Consider the following 26,489-nt stretch of genomic DNA (forward strand, 5'->3'; position numbering starts at 1 on the left):
ACCCATTATAGAGGGTCTTGTATCCGAGTAAAGGCTATGGTTTGCTTTGCCATCATGGAAAGTATGACTTTGTGCGCCCCCTTGATACCGACGTTTGCCCTCCACCCAGGAGCGCGGTCGCTCTGGCCTCCCGCGGCGGGGGCACGCGCTGCCCCGGGGCAGTGGTGCCTGTTACAGCAGGACCCGGCGGGGCCGCAGGCAGAGGGTGTTCCTGATGCGACTCGCCTGGGATTGGGCGCAGCTCACGGAGCAGGGCCGCGGGGAGGCGCCGGCCCTGGGAGGTGGGAGGAGCCCGCCCGGGAGCTAAAGGTGAAGGTTGGATAAGATGTATTAGAAGCAGGCAGCCGCCTTTCTTAACTTCCAGCCGCAGCCGCGTCAGGAGCCCGTGCAACTCGAAGCGCAGCTCCAGGAACCAGCGCGCAGCAAGGACCCCCTCAGCAATGGCAAAGGCAGCAGCAGCAGCAGCGCTCCTCTTCCTCCTCCTCGCAGTGGCCTTCGCAGTAAGTTGCTCTGAACTCTGTCGCGGCTTCAGCCTGACCTGCTTACCGCGCACATCTGCAGGGTCGGGGGCGGTGGATGCAAACGTTCAAGGCAGGCGGCCCCCTAATTCCGACCCGTGCCCTACCCGCACATCGAGCTGTGCATGTAGTGGAGTGGCAGGCTTTTGGTTTGGGTGTAGTTAAGGGGGAAAAGCCGCCAAAGTTCGGTGGTCCATGACAGTTGAGGCGAATTAACATGCAGCAGCTCTAGCGCCGAGAACTGGCTCGGGGTGGCACCGTGTTCAGGTATTTGCGTCAGTTTTATTTATTTTTTCCCCATGTAGGGCAAACCCGGATCCAAAGAACCCCCCACCCCTGATTAATGTGGCAGCCCGTTTAATAGGGGTGGTTTGAAATCGGCTGGTGGTGCCCTTGCCAACATCCCATGTCTAGGGTGTGCACGTTTTGGGTTCGATAGCTTACAAACCGGGGTGGTGCACGCGCGTGACCCTTAACCGACCGCTGATCTCCCAGTGACTTGCCTTGGTGTGGTAGTTGGCTGCCACACGTGCTCCTGGTTAGAGAGCCCTGGCCCGCCTGCTCGCCCCAGACGCTGACGTGATCATCGCGGCGGTGACTTGTTGCGTTGCTAAGGCGTGCGCTCTGGAGAACCTCTTCAGTTCAGCGCACCCCCCCCCATAAACGAACTGGCTACTCTGAGGTGGAGAATGTTGGGGTGATTTCTTTCGAGGTGTTGGGGTGTACTCTCGAGTGTTGTGGGGGAGAAGGGGCTGTAACCGTATTGCGCTCTGACGGGGCGGCACCCCGCTCTCTCCCGTGACCGGGGTCCGCTGCAGCAGCTGCTGCCTAAGTGGTTAATTGTCTGGGAAAGGGCGGCCGCGGCTCCCCCCCCCCCCCGGCCGGATGTTTGCTCTCGGTGTGCGCTTTACCTGCTATGTTTACTCTGGAGAGGCTGAGAGGTAACCAGCCCAGGGGGAGGGGGTCACCGGAGCAGTGCTCTGAAGTCCAGTCTAACTCGTTTACTGAATCCTCACCTGCCTTTTTTGTTAATTTCATTTAATCGTTTTTCGCAATTATTTTGTTTTCGTTGCACTTTGGCGCCAGTTGAGCTGGGGTGCGTCTGGCGTGTGCTTCGGGGGCGCCGACCCTCCCCCACAAGCCTTGGGGGGCCTGTTATTGTTTATACAAAGTGCCGCTGAGAAGTAGACCTCCAGCGGGAGTGAGCAAAGACTTGACACCTTAGCGAATGATGCGTGGGTCAGTGGCTGGGCCAGTCCCCAAGTCCCCGGAGGGACTCGCCCCCTTGTACAGGTACTTAAAGGTGGGGTGTGTGCCAAAACCCGAGTTACGTTACCCAATATGTGTATCAATCATTGGAAGCTATGAGCACCCCCCCCCCCCCCCAGTATCGTGGACTTGGGCATACCCCAGAAAGCCTAGGACAGATGCAAGGAAATACCTGCGTGCACATGCAATCTCACCCGCTCGAGAAACGAAATCTTTTTCAGACTTTTTTTTTGTGTACTTGACACAACTATTTCAATGTTACACGTATCTCTTTTGAGCAGTTTCGCAATGTTGACTGTAAGCAGTACATGCCCCCTCTGCTGTAATCTTGTACTTGCGTTGGGTCCAACTTGGCCGTTTATCTTCAAATGGGTTGATGGTATGAGTGCCATTGCATTTCATTAGTGTCTTGTTTACACTGCAGCTGGCTGTCGCCATCGGGAGAACCAGTGCGTACTGTCTTTTCACTCCATCTGTAAGCACGAACATGTAAACCTGGGAGGGGGGGCTCGGGTGGATTGGGGGCACTCGCTTGCAAATCTACGTTCTAAAGAGCCATCGGCGTTCGAGGCGATTATTGGGGGCCCATGGAAATGTCTGGCCTTCTGTCGGACTTATGACCAGACCTAAGTGTGGCAAAACAAGTGCCACTGCTTTTGCATCTGATCTTTATGCGTGAGGCTGGTTTTCGGTGCTAAAATAAAATCTCATGTAACCCTGTACCCCCAAGATAGTGTACCCGCTGCACCCCACGCATCCAGTTACTGTTCCATGTAATGCCAGTAAAATAGCTCAGCAGGTTGAGCGCTCGCTGCTGCCATGTGTGCGTGAACTGCAGGTCGCAGGTTTGAATCCCGGCAAGGCCGATTCAGCCTTTATCCTTCCGAGGACGATAAATGAGTACCAATATCGGTTGGGTGATATTGTATGTATTACAAAGGTAGCGGGCGCCCCTCTCTCGCAAGAACAGACATGATAACCTGTTCAGTGGTTATTAACCACTTGAGAGTTCGCAGCCACTGCTTTTACTCACTGTGCCTTTCACAGATGGGAAATATCCATTTGCATATCAGTCTTTGTCCTGCCCAGGGGCAGTCCAGCACCGAAATACAATGGCAATTCCAATCTGAACGAGAGTGCCACCAGCAACCCCATACACGTGTTTCACCCTTGTTGGGGATCATCAGTGAGGTGAAGCTGATGCCTCTCTAAGCACAGTGAGAGGGAGACCACGTCTGGTTGCCCCCAGGAGACCTAGGGTTACCAACCCCAGGTTCCTTAACAAATAGTTTTACAAAGGTAGCGGGCGCCCCTCTCTCGCAAGAACAGACATGATAACCTGTTCAGTGGTTATTAACCACTTGAGAGTTCGCAGCCACTGCTTTTACTCACTGTGCCTTTCACAGATGGGAAATATCCATTTGCATATCAGTCTTTGTCCTGCCCAGGGGAGAGGCATCAGCTTCACCTCACTGATGATCCCCAACAAGGGTGAAACACGTGTATGGGGTTGCTGGTGGTACTCTCGTTCAGATTGGATTTGCCATTGTATTTCGGTGCTGGACTGCCCCTGGGCAGGACAAAGACTGATATGCAAATGGATATTTCCCATCTGTGAAAGGCACAGTGAGTAAAAGCAGTGGCTGCGAACTCTCAAGTGGTTAATAACCACTGAACAGGTTATCATGTCTGTTCTTGCGAGAGAGGGGCGCCCGCTACCTTTTTGTAAAACTATATTTTTAGGAACCTGGGATTGGTAACCCTAGGTCTCCTGGGGGCAACCAGACGTGGTCTCCCTCTCACTGTGCTTAGAGAGGCATCAGCTTCACCTCACTGATGATCCCCAACAAGGGTGAAACACGTGTATGGGGTTGCTGGTGGTACTCTCGTTCAGATTGGAATTGACATTGTATTTCGGTGCTGGACTGCCCCTGGGCAGGACAAAGACTGATATGCAAATGGATATTTCCCATCTGTGAAAGGCACAGTGAGTAAAAGCAGTGGCTGCGAACTCTCAAGTGGTTAATAACCACTGAACAGGTTACCATGTCTGTTCTTGCGAGAGAGGGGCGCCCGCTACCTTTTGTAAAACTATATTTTAAGGAACCTGGGATTGGTAACCCTAGGTCTCCTGGGGGCAACCAGACGTGGTCTCCCTCTCACTGTGCTTAGAGAGGCATCAGCTTCACCTCACTGATGATCCCCAACAAGGGTGAAACACGTGTATGGGGTTGCTGGTGGTACTCTCGTTCAGATTGGAATTGCCATTGTATTTCGGTGCTGGACTGCCCCTGGGCAGGACAAAGACTGATATGCAAATGGATATTTCCCATCTGTGAAAGGCACAGTGAGTAAAAGCAGTGGCTGCGAACTCTCAAGTGGTTAATAACCACTGAACAGGTTATCATGTCTGTTCTTGCGAGAGAGGGGCGCCCGCTACCTTTTGTAAAACTATATTTTAAGGAACCTGGGATTGGTAACCCTAGGTCTCCTGGGGGCAACCAGACGTGGTCTCCCTCTCACTGTGCTTAGAGAGGCATCAGCTTCACCTCACTGATGATCCCCAACAAGGGTGAAACACGTGTATGGGGTTGCTGGTGGTACTCTCGTTCAGATTGGAATTGCCATTGTATTTCGGTGCTGGACTGCCCCTGGGCAGGACAAAGACTGATATGCAAATGGATATTTCCCATCTGTGAAAGGCACAGTGAGTAAAAGCAGTGGCTGCGAACTCTCAAGTGGTTAATAACCACTGAACAGGTTATCATGTCTGTTCTTGCGAGAGAGGGGCGCCCGCTACCTTTTGTAAAAATGATATTGTATGTAAATATGTGCTCTGTAAAGCGCTTTGGGTTAAGGCTCTATATAAATATTATTAAGAAAGGAAAGGGAAAATCATTTCGCAAAATCATAAAATTGATAAAAGCAAAAACAAAAAAATATTAATGCTTGTTCCACTGAGCATGGGTTGTAGCCCTGACCTTAGCAGGCCCGCCCCTAGTGCACGGCTTCTCCTTCCTTCATTCATTTGGTTACAAAGCACATGGCACACGTCCAGAGGGAGGTCCCACCCGGCACAGTGAGACCCACTCGGCTGATACCCCCTGACAGATTTCCACCTGGAAATTCAACTGCCACACGGTTTCTTCTGGATCCAGTTGCTGCTGGAAAACTTAAACCACATACCCGGAATTTCCATGTGGAAAATCCCGAATTGCGTCTTGGACATGGTGTTAATGGTTTCAGTTAACATTGGGACTTCGTTTCCTGACCTTCCTCCCCGATACGCCACAACTACCTCATGCCAACAAACCCTTGATGTAGAAACCGTTTCTAATTGTTCTGCCGGGCTTTCCACTCCATCTTTGAATAGATTTTCACTCTATTGTTCTCGAAGTACATATTATATGGCAGATTGAGAAACTCTGCTATATGAGAGAGGCATCCGCCGCTTCTATTTGCAATGTGTTCGGCAGGTGCCTTTTTTCCCCCTCTGACTCAACTTAATTTGGCCTTTTTGCATGGTACGTTTCCTCTGCATGGAGAGGACCTAGGCACTAACCTTACCCGTTCTGCAGTCCGGCAGGCAAACGCCTTGTTTTTTTTTCTCCACTGGTGGACCGAGGACCGCTCGGAAGATAGCTCATATGTTAAGCACTCGCCATTGACGGGGATCAGCCTTGGTTTGACCAGTTCAAATCTTATTGTGTTTATTTATAGTGCACGCCGGGTATCTGGGCGCATTACATGGATATGCAGTCTCTTGGTTACCCAGAGTGCTTATAAGCAGACAGTGCAAGAATACAAGGGTACATTGAAACCATTTGGCAGTACTGCCACACTAGGCGAATACAGTTACTCTGTCCGATTCCACATTAATCATTCAGGTAATAAAAAAATCGGAAGCGGGAGGAATCCGGAACTTCACGCTATGTCAAACTCTGCCCATAAGTGTCGAATTCTTTTCCTGGGTGGGTGGGCTAGTCCAGTGGTGAAGGCGCAGACTATGGAACCGGATCTGGTCGAATTGATCACACGAACAAGCAGGCTGGGCGCGCATACCCAGTGTGGTGGAAAGCGCCTGATTAACCCCAAATGCGGCCTGTAATTTAAAATCACATCTAAGCTTGCTATGGCATAGTTTTTCTGCCACTAGGTGTCAGGGCAACCTAAAGAGTATTGGTTGTAAGACCCAATTTACGGAGCAGGACAGTTCGGTGCGGCAGCCCGCGCCGAACTGGCCGCACCGAAATGTGCTGCTCTCCGGCAGCGGCATTAGAGCAGCTTGGACGGAGAGAGGACATCAAATTCCCCACGCTGTAAAGTGCTCCATTTGTCCTAAAGGATAGTGCATAGAAACCGATCTGCCAGTATTGTATTTACCTTTGCGTTTCTAGCAGGATGGATAAGCCACTGGTCCATGTGTGCATTGCTTTTCTCCCACCCAAGCAATCGGCGCTTTACAAACGTTCCCCCCCGCCCCCCAGCTATATCAAGGAACTGTCTTTTGCTCCAACGGAGGAGGGGGAGGGGGGTCTTGAAATGTTCAGTGTACTTAAATAGCCATTGTGCTACTTTGAGGCAGACAGGTAGTGTTCTGCGCTCTGTGAGGCTGTGCGGGTGCACTTTGACGTCAAAGTAGCATTATAACAGAGCAGGAGCGCATCTCAGGACCACGGCTCCAAGGAGGAGCAGTGTGCGTTATAGCACCGAGAAGCTGCTGCACCTGAGAAAGCACCAAGAACCCATATGCCATAGAGCATATACATGTGTACTGGCGCGCCAAAACATCCCGTCCCCAAACTGGCCGCAGCGAATCGGCCTGCTTCAAACTAGCGGCGCTGACACGGAGAGTAGCGCCAACTTAAGGAAATTGAATTTTCACGGCCTCTAGTTGTTTTTGCTGCCATCATCTTTATGTTGACCCCTTGATTCTCATTGGTAGTTGCAGAGGTGTAGCCAGAATTGTCTAGTAAGTGGGGTCTGAAGCTGCTGAGTGGGCATTGTGCAGATTTTGGGTGGCCCTTGCCAGCTCAAGGCCCTCCCTATCCATGCCTCTGAGTTGCTGCTGCTGTTGTATCCATCATTGGCTGTCCAGAAGTTTTCCACCAAGTGTCTCTCCCAACTCACGCTTCCTTCCCTGAAGCGAAGTGTCTCTTTTGGAGCAGGCTTGGAGGCTTTGTCCCGTAGGGACCTCAAATGCCCCTTGGAATTGTATAATCTGATTATTTTTGGACTCCTCGCCAGGAGCTGGCAACGGCGTTTTTCTAACCCAACTCAATGCTACGGATTCAGTGGTCGAAGTGTATGAAAAGAAGCAGTGGAACTATGTCCCCCGCTGGCCTGCCTGCTCCCCACAAACCCCATCGCCACACAAAATACAAACCCCTGCCCCTACCGTTAAAGGAAACGATCAGCGCAGCGCAAAGTGCAAGCCTCAACTGCTTCCTACACTTTTATTTTAAAACCAAACCATTCCGCACACTTTCTTTTAAAATAAAAGCACTGGAACAGTGAAAGCGCACCACTGTACGGATTTGATAGTTCCTGGAACGGATGAAAGGCTGAGTGGGTCAGTCGGACTCGGAACCCATGACTTTCGAGTTACACACACCTATGGGGGTAGTTGTAAAGGACTGGGGGCGCTAACTGGCTGCTGAACGCTTTAAGACCCAAATGAAAGGGCACTTGCTGTACTTTGCACACCAACGGAAAAACATGTATTCGTGGCATCATTTCAGATGAGAGGTGTAGTTTGGTGCAGGCCTTGGCATCATTCTAGGTGAGGGATGTAGTTTGGTGCAGGCCTTGGCATCATTCTAGGTGAGGGGTGTAGTTTGGTGCAGGCCTTGGCATCATTCTAGGTGAGGGGTGTAGTTTGGTGCAGGCCTTGGCATCATTTCAGGTGAGGGGTGTAGTTTGGTGCAGGCCTTGGCATCATTCTAGGTGAGGGGTGTAGTTTGGTGCAGGCCTTGGCATCATTTCAGGTGAGGGGTGTAGTTTGGTGCAGGCCTTGGCATCATTCTAGGTGAGGGGTGTAGTTTGGTATAGGCCTTATTTTTCTAGGATTCCTCTGTGGACTTGCAGGTTCTGGCCAGTGGGTGGAGTGTACAAAATAAATAGTGGGATTATGATCACCTGCCCCCACCCCCTTCGAACTCCACACCTTCCCTTTCTCCACACTGCTGTTTGTATCAAGACAGATATATGATTGTGTATAGGCGCTATATAAATAAACTGTTTCAAAGCGCTTTTCGACAAGGGAGTGAACAAGGGGAAAAATACAGACGTTCTTACAGGTCACGAACAACAAGAATGTGAAATGACTATCATACTCGGCATAGCGACATTTCAGATAGTGCAAGAGCTAAGACACATAGGGAAAGGGAACAGACAGCCGACTACTGTACTAGGCCTGATGGGTATTTCTGGTAGAGCCAGAGAATTGCACGAGGTGAGGGAGAGGGGATGAGAAGGGGGAGAGGAACAAAAGAAGCGACTATCGCACTAGGCCTGAAGACGTTTCAGATAGTGCTGCGGGGGGGGGGCAGAACATTGGATACTATCATACTAGGTGGGACAATTCTGTTAAATTGCAAAGAGAAAAGTAAGGGAGGGGGGAGGAGAGACGAGGGGAAAGGGAGAGAAGAGAGCAGAGAATAACAAAAGTGAGAAGAGCAGAGAAGCAGAGGGGGGAGGGAACACAGTTGCAGAGGTCAGTAAGACCTCGCAAATGTTACGAGGGAACAGACAAGAAGGCAAGGATTAAGATGACTATGGGCACAGCATCATTAAGGGCCAACCTGAGTGCAAGATCCAGGGGAGGTCCAGCATGAGAAGTTGTGCAGCACAAGAGTCAATATGGCCAAATGTCAAATCCGAGCGTTGGCAAATTACTGAACCCTCCGTGAATCAATATAATTTCTGCAATGAGTGGGGGGGGGGGTGGAAGAAGGGAAAGTGGAGTGGGAGGAGGGAGAAGAAATCATGGAAGAACGAGGGGGGCAGACAGTAACGTCAGAGGGAGCAGAAAAGAGGTTGGGAACAAGGCACCTCACAGGGGACAAAAGGGGTGGTTGGGGGACACCAGCAACATCACAGATGAAAACACAACGAAGAAAAAAATTCATTTTTAACTACCATTAGCTGGTGGTTGTTCCCCACAGCATGCAGCTCTAAGCAGCCTCCACTCCTCCACTCCCCTCCTCCCCCATTCTGCCCCTTGGCATAAGTCAACTTTACAAAATATTTTACATTCCTCCCTCTTAAGGGACACACCTACGGCTATAGCCGCACTTGACTGGTCTATAGGGCAATGAGCCAGTTTTTATTTTTTTGGGGTGAAAGTTGGCCTGGGTTTGCGGGGGGGGGGCGTGGGCCAGTTTGAGCTAGTAGTTTTGACGTTGATGCAGAACAAATATTCTTTCAAAAGCACAATTTGCAACACCTGGTACTGACTGCATTTTACAACTGTGGGCCACTTTTTCATTGGTGACCGAGGCAACTTTGTTCCACCCGTGACTATTATCTGTACAGACACTCTTGCCTGTAGTAATCCATGATTAATTGCAGAAGACACAATTGCCGAGTGGGGTTTTGTGACTCACTCGGCGGTGAGCCATATGTCCCAGGCATTCTAGAGCAGCCCATCTGCAAGATAGCAGCGCACCATGGTGTGACGCACGCGTGTCACCAGCACAGCCCATGTTCAAATCATCAGTAGGGGAGAAAGATGACCCTCGCTGCCATCCTGGAACGGTGCTCTGGGTCACATAGAATAAGGGAGCGATGACAGATTTCCCCAAAAATTAAGGGAACGTGTACCCTTGAGTTCCCTCCTCCTTTGACCTCTGGTGCAGTACTCCCGTCTTGCTGAGGCTGGCACTATGCACTCCTGCAGGGAGTGGAGGCACGCCTCCCTCCATTTAAATCACTGCAGCTTACGGGGAATAGGCCTCATGTGGCAGTGGCCCTATTCAAGCCTCCGGCCTTGCAGCGGGTGCTCGGTACTTTCAGTGCAAGACATCAAGCCGCTCCAATTGCAGGCGCTCTTAGAGCAGTGCGTGTGCAGCTTTGCGCTGGTGAAGACTCGCAGTACAGTTTGTTTTTTAGTTGCAGAATTGTTTTTTTTCTCTTAGTTGCATATTTATAACGCACTTAAATACCCAGAGGGTTCTAAGCCCAGACCCGGGGATCGAACCTGTGTTGCTTCCTGTCCATCTTGCTTCGAAGACGAGCACGTTGCAGCTGAGCTCTATTACCCTCTCCGCCATCCCACCTCCTTCTTTCTCTCCTCACCCCCACATCCATTTGAAGCAAATAACATAAGCGTCCACAGTGGTATTACTCACTCTTAACTGTGACATTTTTCGTTTTACCTACTTTTTAATCTCTCTACAAGAACAAATGTGCTTTAAAATTCACTGTGTGACCATTTTTCCACATTATCTTCAGCAGTGAACTCTTCAAACTGTATTTGGATGGACTGCGCTTGCTCGCTCCATCCAATCATGTTCATGGTGTAATGTAGGGGGTCCATTTTGGTTCTAAGTGCACCTTTTTGACCTGGTACATGGCTCACAAAGAATGTTTGCCAGCCCTCGCTCCATTTGTCACTGCCTTCATCAATTCGTCCTTCCAATCGGCTCACCTCCCTTAAAGAAGCCTGGGTCAGACCTCTACTAAAAAAAAAAAACCTCTCGACCCACTGATACCTGGGGAATTACAGACCCATCACCACGGTCCCGTTCCTCTTAAAGATCCTGGACAAAGCAGCTTACCTTCAAGTTCAAAAATCCATTGAGGACAACCACCTTCTTGGACTTCGCCAGTCTGGATTTCGTCCTCGTCATGGCACCGAAACAGCACTACTTGATCTGAAAAATCAAATAGATGACCTGAGACGCAGGCAAACCTGCACTCCTTCTGCTCCTAGACCTCTCCGCTGCCTTTGACCTGGTAGAGCACAAAACCTTATGCCACCATCTCACCTCAACGGCAAACCTCTCCCCAAGGGCCTGTGAATGGATGAACTCATTCCTACAGGAGAGAGTAATGAAGGTCTTTTCAGATTCCGCTAATACCAATGCCACCCAGAGTCCTATCAAATGTGGCGTCCCACAGGGCTCCTGCTTAGCCCCCACCCTGTATAACCTCTTCATCAGACCCTTGTTCAAAATCCTGGACTCACTGGGCATCTCGTATACTAATTATGCAGATGACACCCAGGTGCTCATACCTCTCTCAGGGGATTATCTAGCTGACACAAACACCCTCAACTTCATCTACTCCACCATTCAATCATGGATGGCAGACAACTGGCTTTGTCTAAACAGTGAAAAAAACGCTTTCACATTTAACAAACTTGCCAAGGAATATCACACATTCACTATTGACATCTCCATCACAGTATCACAAACTATTAAGACACTGGGCGTGTACCTCGAACCAAGCCTGACCATGGACAGGCAGGTCAATGCCATTGCATCCTCTGCCGCATATCACTCTAAATTGATGAACGCTGTCAGACCATTCTTAACCCAACAGACTGTATTACCATAGCTAGAGCCCTCATCGGCTCCAGACTGGATTATGGCAATGCCCTCTATATTGGCACCTCCCAAAGGAACCTGGCTAAATTCCAGATAGCACAGAATAATGCCTTAAGGGCAGCTACGGGCGTATCACGCAGGGAACACACCTCCACGCTCGGAAGACGGGCACATTGGCTTCTTATCAAGGAAAGGGTTGTTTTCAAAACGCTAGCCCTAACCCACAAATGTATTCACGGCCTCGCCCCTAGGTGCCTAGTGCAAAGTATCTCTAGACCTGCTAGATCCGCCTATGCCAACAGCATCATGTTTCCTCGCACACGTAGAGTGCATGCTGGAGGATAAAGTTTCCCAACTATGGCTGCTACTCTGTGGAACAAACTCCCAGACCACATTAGATCTGCGTCCCATGCTGCCTTCTGCAAGGCCCTAAAAACAAGGCTCTTTATCTAAGGGCTTATCCCCCATGTGCAATATTTCTACCTATGTTGCCTCTCTGAACTTGACACACTTTGCAATGTAGAATATCGTACTTTGTAACTTAACCCTGTAAGTAACTGTCTGTAAGCATCACACTTGGGCCACTTTTTGTAACCCACAAGCAAGCCTTCTGTATCCTTATAGCGCCTCGATGCCGGGGGGGGGGGCTGAAGTGCGCTCTATAAATACAAAATAAATAAATGTTTAGAGCCATATGTGGCCTAGTTTCAAAGGGTTCCTCTTTAGTGTTCTGCCTTTGGTCTAATTCCCGCAGGCAAGCGAAGTCTGTGCAGGTGTTTGTGTGTAACATCTGTATGTCTACACTAATTGTAATGATTATTTTTTTGTTATTGATAGGGCTTTGTTCAGCCCTCGCAATGACTCCAATTCTATTATTGCTTACCACTTAACCAGTGCATTTTTTTTGTTTTTTACATTCACTTCTTTGTGTATGGGCCTTTATGGACTTTTTTTGCCCGGTTCAAAGTGGCTTTGCACTGCCGACACAAACCCTGATTTAATTTTTTTTAATTCATTTATAAAGCGCGCAGCAGCCCCGGGGGCATCGTGGCGCTGTTGCCTATGTAGATGGTGCGCATCAGTTAGAGGTGGAGGACATGTACAACGCAGTTTGAGTTGACGTTGGGATTCTGCTAGTTGGTCTTGGAACTGTGCAAGTATTTATGCAGTGGCAAGTCCGTATAAAGTCATTTTTGCAGTACAAAACGACTTTTCACTGCATAAATACACTTTGCACAATTCCATGGATCAGGGTTTGTGGCAGCAGTGCAGTCACTTTGAACCGTGCAAAAAAATTCCATGAATTGGGCCCTTACTAGTCGGTGATCATTGAGGAGGGGGTCTGCAGTCCTGCATGATTGGTGGCGCTAATGTGCTTTGAGCACACACTGTTTGCCTTTATGCTCACAAGGCAGACCACTGCTATGTCGTTCCACGCTTTTCCATGGTACCACGAAACGCAGGTGCGTGGAGCTCGCATGTCTGATCCAATCGTGTGTAGCTACAGATTCTGCCACATAGATGAACCCTAAAATTGAATACTAAACCCTAAGGAAGGAATATTGTCAACTTTTTAATATTTATTTTCGAAGCCATAGAAAGCCTAGCGATTAACGTCTCCTCACTTTATTGCTGCACGCCCTCCCCTGCTAGCCAGCTTGCTTCTCGGCTTCCCTGACTATGCTTTTCTCGCTATGATTGTAAAGTGCTCCATTACTTCCAAAGCTAGGTCTGCGCTCAATAAATACCCCAATGATGTTTCACACATGCACAACCTTTTTTAGGGCCGTGGAACCTTTAATTATCTGGCGCTGATGCAGTGAGGTGAACTTTAATGTCATCTTGCGTTTCTGCCAGGTACTTTCTGCCCCTCTAAGAAAGGGGAATATTGTTAGTGATCTGCACTTGGTGTGCACTTTGTCTTCCTGTGTGAGACTTTTTATTATAGAGGATCCCCCAGGCCCCCAACATCCATCACTACGCCCCCAATTGCGCTAACCATGTGTATATGTAGTTGGTCCATTCAACCAAAATGTAAGTCTTTTGAAACCTGTATGACGGATACAATTATGCTTGGAATGCGTTCAGTCACAACCATTCTCCCCGCGTCCTGTGGATCTTCAGTTTTGGAAGGATTTGATGTCATCGCTGTGACCTCCGTTTTGAGCTGTGGTGGTCCTTGGTGGCATTGAAGAGTGGCTGGGGCTCAGGACCACAGCAAAGGATGGGGTTGCGGGACTCCTCCAGCCTGTGTCTGGCTTCCAGTGAGGCTGCTCTGGGCAGTCCCATGGTGGGGCCAGTTCAAGCTATTGTATGCTTTACATTGCTCGTATGTGTGGAGGGCAGGCTTGTGACTCTTTCAAACATCGAAGGTTAATTGGTTGACAATCGCACTTGTAGCCTTACTTGTTTGTGTTGTACCTTTCAGAGTTCAATTAGGACGGCTTTGCTTTCAAAATATACCCGCTCTTTCTAAAATTCAACATTGGTGTTTTAAACTGTTTATCGGGTTGTCTACAAACCCTTGGCTATGCAGTCCAGATACACTTCCAAAAAAAATGCAGGTTTTTTTTTCAAGAGATGCTTTTAATAATGTGGCTATACAAATGTACTTGGCAAAGGACAGGCTATTGTGTAATTTTGGAAAATTGGATGGAATATGGATGCGCCTTGGCTTGGAAAAGAAACTTCATGAAAGCCAAGTGAAAAGCCCCCTTGTATTGTTGCCTGGACTTGCAGAGACCTGAGCGCTGCAAACGTCAATGAAAAGAACCCGGTGGGTGGAAATACTTCTCTTGGCGTTTCGCCAGAATGCTTCAAATCCTTCCAACGCTCATCTCGCTCCTAGCCGCTGCCACCACCTCGCAGTGCTTTGGGGGAAGCTAACTTTAATTAACTGTATCCCCAATTAGTTACAACAGCGATTGACTGTAAACCCTTGTTGCCTGCTCACCCGGATAACCCCACCAACACGATTAGCACGGCATCCTTCCGTGGGTTTAGTATTTTCTCACTGTAAGTCGTGCACTCTACATTGCTTGCCACACTGGGCCCTGGCCTGCGGCTGGTGCGTTTGAAGGTCGTGGTGTTATCCTCGAGTGCAGAGGAAGTTCCTTCTCACCTTAAGGACTCTCGATTGGGCAGCTAGGGTTGGGGGCTCATTAGTCCAGATTGGTTTGCATTTATTTATGGATGAGATCAGACCTACAGATAAGGGGTGTGTCAGGCACTTTTACTCCCTAAAAATTGGCAAATACTCCCAAAAAATACAAACTAGGGAGTAAAATTACTCACCAATAAAGAGATGGGCACCTAGGAGCCTGCCCCCACCCCCCCCCTGCTTTGAACCAGTGTTCTGGATATGTTGGGACCAATAGTACGCAAAGTGCCACTGGAAGAAAGAATGCCAGTTCGGAAGAGGTGAACCTAGTTTTAATATGCATGAATAATTTGGTGCAAAATTACAAAATATTTCTATTTGACAGTTTTAATCCTTAATATACGCTCTTAAGGAATTGGGGTTTTTCCGAACTTAAAAAAAAAAGGGCATGAAAATACTCCTGCTTCGAAATCGGCACTGGATGAGATGATGGCTTTTGAACAACCTTGACGTCCAGGCTTGATTTTTGTTACTCAAATTAGTTTCAGGTGTTGATCTTTGGGTCACTTCCAATGCTTAAATCATGCACTCCGTAAGACTTGGAGGCCAAGGGCTTCTAAAGAGAAGAATGGCCAATTGCAGCCTGCCACAGAGGAAGCCACAAGGTATTTGCTGATTTTTGGCACAAATCGAAGCAGGGAGGAAGTTCCAGTTTTGTCACGGAATCCTTCAATTGTTATCCACAAGAGGTGTTGAAACTGGAGCAACCAATGAATTTCCAAGTTGCAATTGGGAGCATAATGCGGGAAGTTTCAGTCAATCACCCGCTGTGGTAAACCTAAAACCTGTGGATTTTTCAGAATGCCTTTTAATAGAAACTGGTTTCATGCGATAACAATTCGCCAAGATGTGAATGCCATGATATGACATGTGACCCAATCTGCTGGAAGCCGCGCACAGCATGGTTTTCCATGGTACAACACTGACTAATCTTGATGGCAGCCTGAGGACTCGCTCCTGGCTGGGTTCTTGCATGTTAAGGTAGAAAATGAACAGTCTGGTGCTATGTCAACTTACCCAAATGGCATGGGGTAGGCTCCTGGCTTTCACGTGAATCCACTTGGACAGTTGCTAGTGATGGGCTCATTTTACGTGCGACGTTGGCAGCCAGTGTCGGCATGGTAGCTAGTTGTTCACCATAAGGAAAGTGTAAGCCGTTAGTAATTCGTGTTAAAGACGATGATATCTTTCAATGATATCTTTGTAGCTTGAATCTTTGTAGCTTGAAGTTTACTTCAAGCCGTTGAAGTTCCAAAGATCCACTGATGGGTGAAAGGATGCACCTGGATTTGTCAGCAGCACTTGATTTTGTTGACCATGCGCTCCTACTATATTTGTTTAGGTTGTCCGTCCGTCAGGTAATTCTGTAGAATGGTTTCACTCCATGCTATGTATCACAATTCCTAAATTAGCAATCCAGTTTCTCAAGCAGAAACCGTGGCTTGCCACAGAGTTTGTATGTCCACCCTGTTGGTTTAACATCTACATGAAACCTCTCCACAATCTACTGGATGCGGAAGGTGTCCTTTTTCAAAGCTATGCAGTTTATGCCGAAATTGTGATTGGGATACCAATAGATTGCATGTTCCTATTTTTGGGCTTATCGAAAAATGGATGACTGGCAACTGGCTAGTACTTAACCAAAAGAGAACCACCAAGATCTTGCTGGTTGCACCCTCCCCCCACACACCTTTCTAAATCTTTGGATTTATATACAAAACTTTTTTTTCTTGCCGGTCACTTGATAAAAACACAAACCTCTGTGAAATCTCTACTAGTAATTTTAGACTCCTCCTTTCATTAAATCCTCAAGTGAACTGAGTGTTCAGTACTTCTTGTTTTCAGCTGATCTTGAAACGAATGAAACCTCTCTTCTCCATGGAACATTGTGCTAATCTAGCCCGTGATATAGTGGGGTCAAGCTAGGACTATTGCAATGCTCTGTATGCTGGTATTACAGAATCTGCACTCCATCGTCTACAAGTTGTACAGCGTTCAGCTGCACGCTTTATTCGTAACACGCCGAGACATGCTCATATCTCCCTGTGTTGGGGAATCTTCACTGATTGCCAGTCTAGGGCAGGATGGACCTTAAACGTTTGAATTTAGCCCATAAAACTCTGTATGGCCCATCTCCTTACGACATTTGGAAGGATTGGAAATGGTTTACTTCCCCGAGCCCAGAGATTGGTCACTCATTAAACCCACAGCCTTGAATCAACATCTAAAGGCTTAGTAGTGTCCGGTGCGAATACTGATGCCACTCCAATGGCCTCCAATGGAAAAAAAGGTGAACATTGCTTGTTTTAGTTTAGCCCCTGTTTGGATTCAGCGCTTGAATTCCTTGTTTGGTAGAACATAAACTCCAGGCCAGTTCTGCAGACTGGATAACTGAGTGACCTGTAGCACACGCATACTGTTCTTATCAGGGACCCTTCCTAACGCACATACTCCAGAGTTCCTAGTCTGCTCCCCCAGAAGCTCTTTGGCTGTGCCAGAAACCTTTTGGCGTGCTCCAGGCTTAGTAGTGACTGGAGCCCTCTTGACCCTTTACTTGCCTCTTGAAAAAATAATTGACCCCCCTCGCTGTGCTGCAACGCCAAATCTCGAGAGGGCAGCAGGATGAGCCCAGATAACATTTGGTGGGCGGGGAGTGGGGGTAGTGCCATTTCCCGTTCCCAATCGTAAGGGGCTCTTCTGGGCCAACGAGATCTGTGGACTGCGGTGAGTGAGTAAACCAATTAGAATTGATCCCTTAAGCCTGGGTAGTAGTGGTATCTTCACTGACACTGAGGGCAGTGGGGGAGGGAACAGTATTGCTTGGTGGATTGGTGTGCAATTACGCAGTGTTTTTTTTTTTTTTTTTTTTTTTTTTTTTTTTTTTTTTTTTTTTTTTTTTAAAAATGCAGTCATCGCCTGAGAAGCAGGAGAAGCCAGTGGTTTCGTAATGCATTATCGCTGCAAGCTGCCACGTGGCATAGTGGCGTGTAACCTCTCGTTATTTGGAGCCATTATTTGCCATGTCTAGATTATGCTACTGCTGCTTATGTCGGCAGGCGAGTAATGCTGATTACAGAAAGACTTGATTGGCTCCTCACCTGTGTACGCCTAGTTTTCGGCAGATGTGAATGGGGCCCAGTTGAAGGGCAATTAGGCATTCTTGCAGATGAGGCGTTGCCAGCCCTTTTTACACTCCCTAAAAACGGACCAATACCCCCGCCCTAAAATGGGGTGTGAGGTATCTCCCAAACGACGGACACTGGGGAGGAAGGCTCATACCCACAGAAGCTCTACCAATGTGTTCAGATCAGTGGTACCAGCAGAGTAGTGTCCCAAGTAGATCCATCGAATCTGCGTGTCCTATCCGAAGAGGAACATTACGATAACATGGGTTTCAATTTCCATGAGTTACTTTGGTGGAATAGGGAAGTATACCTATTAGGAATTACATTTTCTTTCTGCTCGCTAAAGATCTCTTTACTGCCATCTTGGGGAGTAAAAATCGTACTTGGTGCCAGGGTTCTATGCACTTTGGGCCTTCAGTTTCTGGCCCTGCTAAAAAGGTGCCTCTTCACTTAGTATATGTACCCAATTCCCACCACTGAGGCTCTTGTGCTCCAAAACGACATCAATGATGGTTTCCGCATCGGCCATGCAAGGGCGCTAGTGGGAGCCAATGCTGGAATGCCGCAATCCAACTGCTGAGAGAAATACAGGGTTGACTGTGGGATAATGCACGAATTGATGCAAATAAATTCGATTCAATCAATTCCCATCAAAATCATTTTTTAAAGCCACCCTAGGGAGTATAAGTGGTGTCTTGCGAACTGCATTCTGCCCTTGCACGTCACCTAGGAGTGCTTTGGTTACCCTCTCCCCTCTTTCTCAGGCTGAGGTTAGTTCCATTGATGCCCTGGATTACAAGTGGGGGGGGGGGTTGGACCTTTGCAGCTGCTGATCTGCTGGTACTTATGTATGCTATAAACCGTGGGTGGGAGGGTGCACTATAAAATGTTTGCCCATGGCGCCCAAGAGAGCTTGAATAGCTCAAAATTTTACATAGGAAGTTTTAAAACGGAGGATGCTAGTATTTTTTTTTTTATGTGGCCTATCTATTTTTTAAATAAAAAAATTTACTAGACCATCCCTTTTAACCATCATAATTGCATGTGCACGTTTTCCTGCTTCTGCTGTCTAGCTTCCCACACATGTCTCTGTTTTTCCTTCACTACTGTGCTTGTGAGTTGGTGGAGTTGTCCATTCCAGCCTGGTGTCTGATCGGTATTTAAAAGATTTGTATAGCGTGTCTCCTGCTTCAACTTGAAGCACCTAATGTTTGCCAGTCCTCTAAATAGTAAGACTGTAGCTATCTTGGTTGGTAACGAGGGCGAGATTTTCCACCTCAGCCATTTGGTGTCCTTGTACCCCTCCCAGGACCACCATTTCTTTTTGGATTACTGTGGTCATGGGGTGCAAAGCCTATTTTTGCCTTTGATCAGTCGCCATGCTGCCATTTTCCTGCCCAGAGATCCCACCTGTAGTCTCAATAGACGTGCCTCTGATGGAGTCACAATCAGTCTTTGGGTGGGACAAGATGGGGAGAGCGTTCTTCTTTAAAAAAAATTAAATAAAAAATAAAAAAAACTGTTTGCAAAGCACAATGGTCCCTTGTGCTGTCCAATATTTTGCTTATTCGTCATCCCTTTTTTTCAAAATAGTTAAACCTATATTTTATGCACTGACGCTTCTGGGACAACGCGTGTATTTGAAAATTACGGATGTGCACATCTCAAAAGGCCTGTGCACGGTTTGAGGTTTTGTTGAGGTAAGGTAATGCCACAAGACTACAACCACCATGTGCTTCCTCTGGACAAGTGATATTCTTCTCTATTAAGTACTGGTTATTCTAAATCCATTTAACGTGGAAGAGTTGGACAGGAGGTTCAGACGCAGATTGACCGCATTCCTCAGCAGTTCAGGTTAGACTCGGGGTGGGGTCGGCGTTCGTAATTGCATCCTTGGGACACTGGAGGCATAAGCTCCAAAAATAGTCACTGTAATGTGAATCCCATGCTTTTCTTCGAAGCTGACATTTTGATCGGGTGCTGCCTAGCCACCCATGTGTTGCTTTATTCGTAGTCCCTTGTCTAGTATCAAGAAGTAGAATGGTTCTATTGTCTTGTGGTTTATTTTTACCATAGGACTTGATATCATCACACTTTTTTTTTTCCCCTTTGAATAGTTTTTTGTTCTCCAAGTAACGCATACACGTATAACTATTGTCCGACTTGGTTATAAATAGTCTCAGGTAGGGGTCATTATTGCTGGATAGTAAGATGTGGTCATGATTTCATGCATTATGACCCCCTTTGTGGTTTGAAAGGCTTGTGGTAATACCAACCTAGTTTAAGGTTTTATAATACAAATAACAAGGGTGTTTTTTGAAATGTAGCCATTTCGGTTGTAAACGTGGTGGAACAGGCCTGGCTTGAGCATGCTTTGGGTTCTCTGGCAAAATTGAAAGCATTCTTTTTTTTTTTTTGGCTTTTAATTCTGGTGTTAGTTTGGCTATTCTTGTCACGTTGAAGCTACAGTTTAAAACGATCCATGCGGACAGAGTCTTGAGAGAAATGTTGCTGGGAAATTCCACAGCGGTTTCCAGAATGCAGATGCATGCCTTCCTGTTTGCCTCTGTTGTCGGACCGTTTGGAATGCCGTCCGTATCTTTAGTTATTGACTGCATTCAGTTTTCTCATTGATAGGGGTAGGTCACGACTTTTGTGTGGAAGTCTGCAGTGTCTAGGCTCAGGGCTGTGGCCTGCAGGTTGCTCGGATCTCGCCAGCGAATGATTCCCTCAGCTAGGCCCGTCTGAAGATCTTCCTTGTTTCCCAGGAGCCACCTTGCCCGATCTTACTCATTGCCTCAATTTTGACCATACCCTTCTTGCGATTGTAGCATCTTTTCCAGGGTCTGACTTAATGCCCCTGTTTGATCATCTGACCCCTGCCTTTGCCTCTTCAAATAGAAACCCTTGCACGATTCAGGACTTGTGCTGTTCATAGCCTATGTCCCTCCCCCCCCAGCTTACTCTAAATGGGCTAAACAATTGCCCTAAGGTGGCTAGACCGTTTGTTTGCAGCCACACTTGAAATGGCTTCTTCTAGGCTTAAAATGGCAGAGGGCTCTTCAGTGATGTGGGCTTCTATTACAGTGTTTCTCTAACTGCTCCATTTGCTCAACTTTCGTTCTACAACCCGTTTGTTGATCGTTCTAGAAATGCTATGTTTTCTGTGACTGGTTTTTGGTTGTTTAATTTGGTTTCTGCTCTTGCGCTCCTTGTTTTGCATTGGCCCCGGTTTTTCCATTCTTACTCTACCATTCCTGTTGCTTTTCTGGATTGTGTCACGGTTTATAACACGGCACACTCCAGCCAGGGACTCCTTCCCAGACAATGAATGTGGCGCACAAAAAAACGCTTCTTTTTTTAATGTACTATGGATTCTTGCTAAGTAGGCCTCAAACCCGTTTCACACGCAACCTTCACAAACACCCCATGTTACAATGGACTAGGAACCAGGCCGGCGGTGTGTATCAATAAGATAATTACTAATTTATGGTTTAATGAAAAAGGAAAACCAAACTATTTTACCCAATGTTGTGGCAACACAAATGCAATGATTCCTACAGAACAATTGGTTCAGAAATCCTATCAGTCTACACAGATCTTCAATGGCAAAAAACGGAAAAATAACAGTAAAGTGATAGCACCAAGGTTAAGCACTCCCCCTGCAACACTCGCCCCCAAACATCAGCTAACTTAATTCCTTATCTACCACTAATGCTCGGTCTGCAGTCAAGACTTCCGAGCCAACAGTTCTCCTTGGGTGCCCCTCCACAGCTACCCATAGTAATACCTGCGCACCATCTCTTACAACAGCCAATCGTGCTAAGTTTGCCAGTCAATCGTGCTATGTCCGCAATCATGCTGTGCATGCCCCCCTGGTCATTCATGCTAGTAGCGCCCCCCCCCCCAACCCGCTAAAGTGAATCATGTTAGCCCTGCCTATGCTTATCGTGCTAAAAGCACCCCCCTGCAACCATGAAGGATGTTAGAAGCACTACTCCCCCTGCCAATGCCATTAGCACTATAAACACTGGGCACGCTAGCCCACATAAGGGCCCCCTTGCCACGCCGCCCATCACTGCCAATACGCCCAACACACCTACCTTGGGACCAGGGAACCTCGGCACTTCAACCACAATTAAATGTGCCCTCATCAACACGCGCTCACTCCCTGCGCATGCTCTAGACATTCATGACCTTCTCTGCTCCTCAGACCTCAAGCTACTATTTATCAGCGAGACCTGGCTTCACGAAGCCTCTGGCCCAGCACTGTCCCTGGCCCTATCCGAGGGTTACACAATCTTCAGACCAGACCGGAAAGCACAAAAAGGACGACGGGTGGCACTTATAGCCAAGCAATCCATCCCCATCAGAAGAATTCAAGGAGACCTAGGCCTGAATTGTGATTACATGCTAGTCAAAATCAGTCCTACCCCCTGCTGTACCATCACCGATCATCTCCACTACCACCCACTGGGTCCAACGACAGACTTCCAAGAAGCTCTCCTGCACATCCTCGGTGACCATCTAAAAAAATCCACCATGTCCATCCTCCTTGGTGACATGAATCTTGGCCTCAATGACCACACAGAGCGGAATGCCTCCTCCTCAACAACGCCCTAGAAACACTCAGCTTCAAACAAGCAGTGTTAAAACCAACCCACAATAAAGGTCGCACACTGGACTGGTTCGCCCATCACAACTGCCCACTCCCGTCATTACCACCATCCCCTGGTCAGACCACTCGGCGATCCATTTCAATCTCAATTATGCGAAAACTCCAACCCTCAGCAAAGGGACCTTGCCACCGGCCCAGGGACCTCGCCACCAGCCCTCCCCAGAAGCGCTAAACAACTCACTAAGGAAAGGCTACTCCCACATCTCCAGGTTCCAGAACTCAAGCACCCATTTTCCAATAATCCAGACACCCTTGCAACTACCTACAACCTCATCATTGCCAAAGCCATCAACACCATCGCTCCCCTCAAACAAAGAAAAGCCAAACCTATCAAGCAAACAAACTCGTGGTATACCCAAGATCTTCTGAAATTACACGCACAAAAACGCTCAGCTCACTGCATGGGAAACGAAACCCAATGACGACACCAAACTCACTTTTAAAAACATCGCCAAACAATATAAATCCGCCATCATCACAGCCAAAGCGAACTCCTTCAACGCCAGGGTAGCCAACACAATCTGGATCCAAAGAAATCTTCGCCATCTTTAGAGAACTAGAGACACCCACTCGCCAGCCAACCCCATAATCAAAGACCAAGAATGGTGCAATGACATTCAAGAAGCCATGCTCAACAAACTGAACACCCTCAAAGACAAAATCAGCCACCAAAAAGCACTAACACTACAGCTCTCGAACCTTCACCAGAACCCTCAAACTGAAATTCCAGCCTTCTCTTTCCAAGAGATGTCAAAATGAGAAGTCCTCGCCCTACTAAATTCAATCAAGCTCTCCAACTGCAAGGGGGACTCGTGCCCTGCCCAGCTCATCAAGGACAGCGCCACCACTCTAGCGCCGTTCTTCACTGCCTTCATCAACGCCTCGTTCCAATCTAACCAAGTGCCCTCCTGTCTCAAAGAAGCCTGGGTGCACCCATTGCTGATGAAACCCACACTTGATCCTAAATCACTGACAAATTATAGGCCCATCACGACAGTCCCCTTCCTACTGAAGATTCTGGGTAAAGCAGCTTACACCCAAGTCCAAAAATACTTCGAAACGCACCATCTGCTCAGCCTCCGACAGTCAGGCTTTCAACCTAACCATGGCACAGAAACCGCATTATTGGACCTCAAAAAACAAATTGATAACCTCAGGGATGTGGGCAAACCAGCCCTCCTCCTACTCCTCGACCCCTCGGCGGATTTTGATCTGGTGGACCACGAGATCCTCTGCCACCACCTTTCAACTGCCGGCAACTTCTCTCCTAATGCCACTGCATGGATTGCATCCTTTCTTAGTGGGAGAGCAATGAAAGCCTTCTCAGACCAAGCCTGCGCACACCCACATCTAATCAAGTGCGGGGTTCCTCGAGGGTCCTGCATCTCGCCCACCCTGTACAAATACCTCGATCTGATGGGCATTTCATACACAAACTATGCCGATGATACGCTGGTCCTCATTTCTTTGTCGGGGGACTACGAAGCAGACCAAAAAACTCTCAATTCCATTTACTCCACTATCCAGACTTGGATGGCCAAAAACTGGCTTTGCCTCAACAGCGAAAAGACCGAACTTCTTATTATTGGCTCTCCAGCCACAATCAAAAAAATGGGTCCCCAATATGACTCCTTTCTCATAGATGGCTCTCGTATTCCCGTATCCTAGTCAAAACACTAGGAGTTTACCTAGACTCGAACCTCACCATGACAACACTGGTAAATGCTATTTCATCTGCCGCAGCCTACCACTCAAAAAACTGCTGCCAGGCCATTCCTAACGCAACAAAATGCTCTCACCATTGCTCGAGCAATCATAGGATCCCGCCTAGACTACTGCAACGCACTCCTACTAGGCACCTCAGCAAAGAACATCAAAAAGCTTCAAACAGTGCAGAACAATGCCCTCAGAGCGGCCACAGGGATTTCCAAGAGAGATTGCATCTCGGACACCAGAAAATCCGTCCACTGGCTGCCTGTTAAAGAACGCATCCTTTTCAAGTCCCTTGCATTGACCCACAAGTGTCGCCACGACACAGCACCTTGCTACTTGTCGCAAAGATTCTGTGCCCACGTCAAACAGACCGGCGAGATCTCACCAAACTAACTGCCTCGCCATTCCCAAAAGCTTCAGGATTAGAGCTGGGGGCTCCAGCTTCCCAGTTCTAGCAGTGACTAACTGGAATCTGCTTCCTCCATCCATTAGAGGCATTGAATCCCACATTGCCTTCAGAAAAACATTAAACACCCTGCTGTTCGTTTAGCCATGTGCTCTTTATGCCTACATATAAAATCATAACCTGCTAGATCATAACCAGTGTTAACCACGCTGGTTACAATATGTAATTCATAAAGCTGTGTAACACTCTCTGTAACAATGTAGACCCACCGACCCATGTAACTAAGTCACATTCTTGAAACCGCGCTGCAATGCCTCTGGGCTGCCAGGCGCTTTACAATAATAAAAATAAATACTTAAAGGAGTAAGGATAGAGGGAGAAAAATCAGATTTGGAATAAAGCCCACCACCACAAGATGGGAAGCCAGAAAAAGTCAAAACCAGTTTTTGGAGCAAAACGGCAGAATCAGACTTGGATTATTACTCCCACGGCTACTCACAACTGCGGTGGGACAGAATAAAGGAAATTTGTTTTGGTACACTTGAGGAGATAGTAGTCTCCAAGGTTCCCTATCAGCACACGGAACAATGTGGAATTGAGGTACAAAAATCGATTTTGGGGAGAAAGCAAATGCAGAAGGAAAAAATAAACGGCAAATGGAAATTCATTTTACACAGGATTTGAAATGACGGTAGCTAAGGAAAGGGGCTTAGCTTTCAAAATCGGAAATCTGTTTTCAGGGACAGAGGCACATAACTAGGCAACAGGGGTTGCTCTCATTGGAACTATGGGGTTTTTACAGGACTGAGGCAAGAGTTTGTGGGGTAATGCACACAATACACGGGCAAATTGTGTTACAGACTAATTCTATTGAGGCTATACTTTAATGACAATAGTTATTAAAAATTTCCAATTTTAACCAACTTGTGGCGTGAATTTCAATGGGGAATTAATTGAATTACTTCAAAGTAATTCTAAGGATTTATACAAACAGATTTATCACAGGGAATACGCTTACATACACAAGCTAATACAGATTCTACTATGGGAAGGTGAATTAATTGTACTGGCAATTTGGGACCTTCGATGGTATTTTCAATGGTGTTTCAATGGGGGCAAAAAATATTGGATGCAATGTTACAAAAGGAGAGGCTTATGCAATTTGGGGCTGGGGTTATTTGCTACTTACAAAGTAAGCCTTGGTATGGGATTCTGGAAAGCCAGCTGGATCTCGGGACTCTCTGGACAGCTAGGGCAAGGGGTCTGGTCTCTGTACTCTCCTGGATAGGATCAGCTGCCTCCTCTCCGGCTTCCTTCTCCTGTCTCCCCGGTTTCTTGTGTGTCCCGTATCTGTCCCAGTACGGATCCCTCCTCCCCCTATATAGCCAAAATGACTTGAGTCACTTAACAATCTAGGGGGAGTACTCTAGAATTACTCCTAGACTGGGATAGGACAGCCTACCATTCCTCTCTCCGCCCCCTGGCATCATTGGTTCAAGGGGAGAGAGCACCATCTGTCTGTTTAGAATTTATTACAGTTTATGCAGTTTCAGTGGGTCATGGGGAATTAGACAAGCCGACCGCCAACTCTGTACAAGGTAGTATGGCCCTTTGCCACCTTTTTGTCCTTTTCATGAAATGCATAACAGTTCTATCTCTGCAAATGATTAAGCATGGTCCTAATCTTATTTTCCATCTTTCCACCAATCTTCATATTTGTCCCATTTTTAATCAGCCAGAAACGAGTCTTTAAGTCTCTTCAGAACCCCCTGGAAATCTCGTGGAAAAATAGCATAAAACTAAATTATTTCTTATTCTGAGTGCTGGGAGGATCTGTCACATATCGGAGGGCGGCGCTTCATCCCCCTCAACCAAATGCCTTCCCCTGGCTCAGCCCATGATTAAAGATTTTTATTACACCCTTTGAAGTTTGAAAGTTTGCCTTTGGTAGTGGGTGCAGAAGGAACTCTCACTTCCTGGTCACCACACTTGTCCTCCCTGCTAGTACTACCTTCCAGTCTGGCAGAGCAGGGAATTGCAACGCCCTCAGCCACATCGCATGTCATTGC

General features: G+C 47.6%; 1 protein-coding gene across 1 annotated transcript in view; it reads left to right on the forward strand.

The window, feature by feature from the left end:
• Positions 1–304: 304 nt before the first annotated feature.
• SDC1 (syndecan 1) overlaps positions 305–26,489 on the forward strand; it is a 104,317-nt gene continuing 78,132 nt past the window's right edge. Inside the window, exon 1 of the mRNA XM_069605909.1 lies at positions 305–500. Coding sequence (XP_069462010.1) covers positions 441–500 — 60 coding nt within the window. The 5' untranslated portion in view covers positions 305–440. The remainder of the gene's footprint in view (positions 501–26,489) is intronic.

Source organism: Ambystoma mexicanum, chromosome 4p (genome assembly GCF_040938575.1).
Source record: "Ambystoma mexicanum isolate Mex_15411 chromosome 4p, UKY_AmexF1_1, whole genome shotgun sequence".
NCBI classification, from domain to species: Eukaryota; Metazoa; Chordata; class Amphibia; order Caudata; family Ambystomatidae; genus Ambystoma; species Ambystoma mexicanum.